The following is a 1,637-nucleotide window of genomic DNA, read 5'->3' as shown; positions in this document are numbered from 1 at the left end:
TCCACCCTACACCCACAAACCTCCACCCTACACCCACAAACCTCCACCATACACCCACAAACCTCCACCCTACACCCACAAACTTCCACCCTACACCCACAAACCTCCACCCTACACCCACAAACCTCCACCCTGCACCCACAAACCTCCACCCTACACCAACAAAGCTCCACCGCACACCCACAAACTTCCATCCTACACCCACAAACCTCCACCCTACACCCACAAAACTCCACCATACACCCTACACACCCAAACCTCTACCATAAACCCTACGTTCTACAGCCACAAACCTCCACCCTATATATCTACATATCTATATACGCCCTCCTCTAGCTATAACCCACGACCTAAACAAACAAAACTGAATCACCGTCGACTGAAATCGGCACGCGCGATAAAAGAAGACATCATTTGCGCATAATTGCTTCCCCCTCCCCCGTGTATCACACACTCAACCGCCGCCGCATCCCAGGGCCGAAATCGGACGTGGGGGGAGGGAGGGGACACACGCGCCATAAAAAAGACCCGCGCATAATTGCCTCCCTCTTCTCCCCCCGTGTGTCACACGCTCAAACTGCCGCCGTATCGCATCCGGGGGGCGTGTGTGTTCGGGGGAGGGGGAGGAACACATCGTCGGGGAGGTGGAGAAGGGACATCGCCGACGCGAGCTGTGACTCACGCACGCACCCATCGTGACTCACCAGTGCGCTGCGGTTGGTGATGCCCGTCTTCTCCAGGTCGACGGCCTGCAGGGTGGCGCTGGCGGCTACTGCCGCGCACAGCGCCGACGCGGCCGCGTCGCCAACGTTTGCGTGAGCGACGCTGAGCGAGCGCAGTACGGACGACGAGGCGATCGCCATGGCGAGGTGCGACCAGCCGCGTGACGTCACGTCCGCGTTGCTGCTCACGTCCAGTTCACGAAGCCCTGCGAACGTAAGAGGGTAGGTGCGTGTGAACGTACGCTAGGGGGTGGGAGGGTGAACGTAGGCTAGAGGGTAGGTGCGTGAGAACGTAGGCTAGAGGGTAGGTGCGTGAGAACGTAGGCTAGAGGGTAGGTGCGTGAGAACGAACGCTAGAGGGTAGGTGCGTGAGAACGTACGCTAGGGGGTGGGAGGGTGAAGAGTGAGCGACGAAAAACACCGTGTAAGCAGCAGTAGCAGTGGTGGTGGTGGTGGTGGTGGCGGCGGCGGCGGCGGCGGCAGCGGCGGCAGCGGCGGCAGCAACAGCAGCAGCAACAGTAGCAGCAGTAGTAGCAGCAGCAGTAGCAGCAGCAGTAGCAGCAGCAGCAGCAGCAGTAGCACTAGCAGCAGCACCAGCATTAGCAGCAGCAGTAGCAGCAGCAGCAGCATCAGCACCAGCAGCAGTAGCAGCTAGCAGTGGCAGCACCACCAGCAGCACCAGCAGCAGTAGCAGCACCAGTAGTAGCAGCGGCGCGGCGGCAGCAGCAGCGCTGCATCGGCGAACGAACGCGCGCATGCGCGCTGATACGATGGTACGGTCTTGCACGATGCGTCCGACTTTTCTCCGGCTTGCGATTATAAATAATGTAAGGCAATCTCCCCGGGAAGGTTTCCCACTGTTCTGCGAGCATTTACCGCTGACAATTCGCCCGCAAATACATATGTTACTAAGAA

The 1,637-nt window shown here is 59.3% G+C and overlaps 1 protein-coding gene across 1 annotated transcript in view; it reads right to left on the bottom strand.

The window, feature by feature from the left end:
• Nucleotides 1-928, bottom strand: part of LOC106816653 (leucine-rich repeat-containing protein 73-like) — a gene marked incomplete at its 5' end in the record, with an annotated part of 5,314 nt that extends 4,386 nt beyond the window's left edge. The window contains one exon of the mRNA XM_014821280.1: nt 705-928. Coding sequence (XP_014676766.1) covers nt 705-928 — 224 coding nt within the window. The remainder of the gene's footprint in view (nt 1-704) is intronic.
• Nucleotides 929-1,637: the final 709 nt, after the last annotated feature.

This window comes from Priapulus caudatus, unplaced genomic scaffold (genome assembly GCF_000485595.1).
Source record: "Priapulus caudatus unplaced genomic scaffold, Priapulus_caudatus-5.0.1 Scaffold33, whole genome shotgun sequence".
NCBI lineage: Eukaryota > Metazoa > Priapulida > Priapulimorpha > Priapulimorphida > Priapulidae > Priapulus > Priapulus caudatus.
This window is presented reverse-complemented; position numbering and strand designations above follow the sequence as displayed.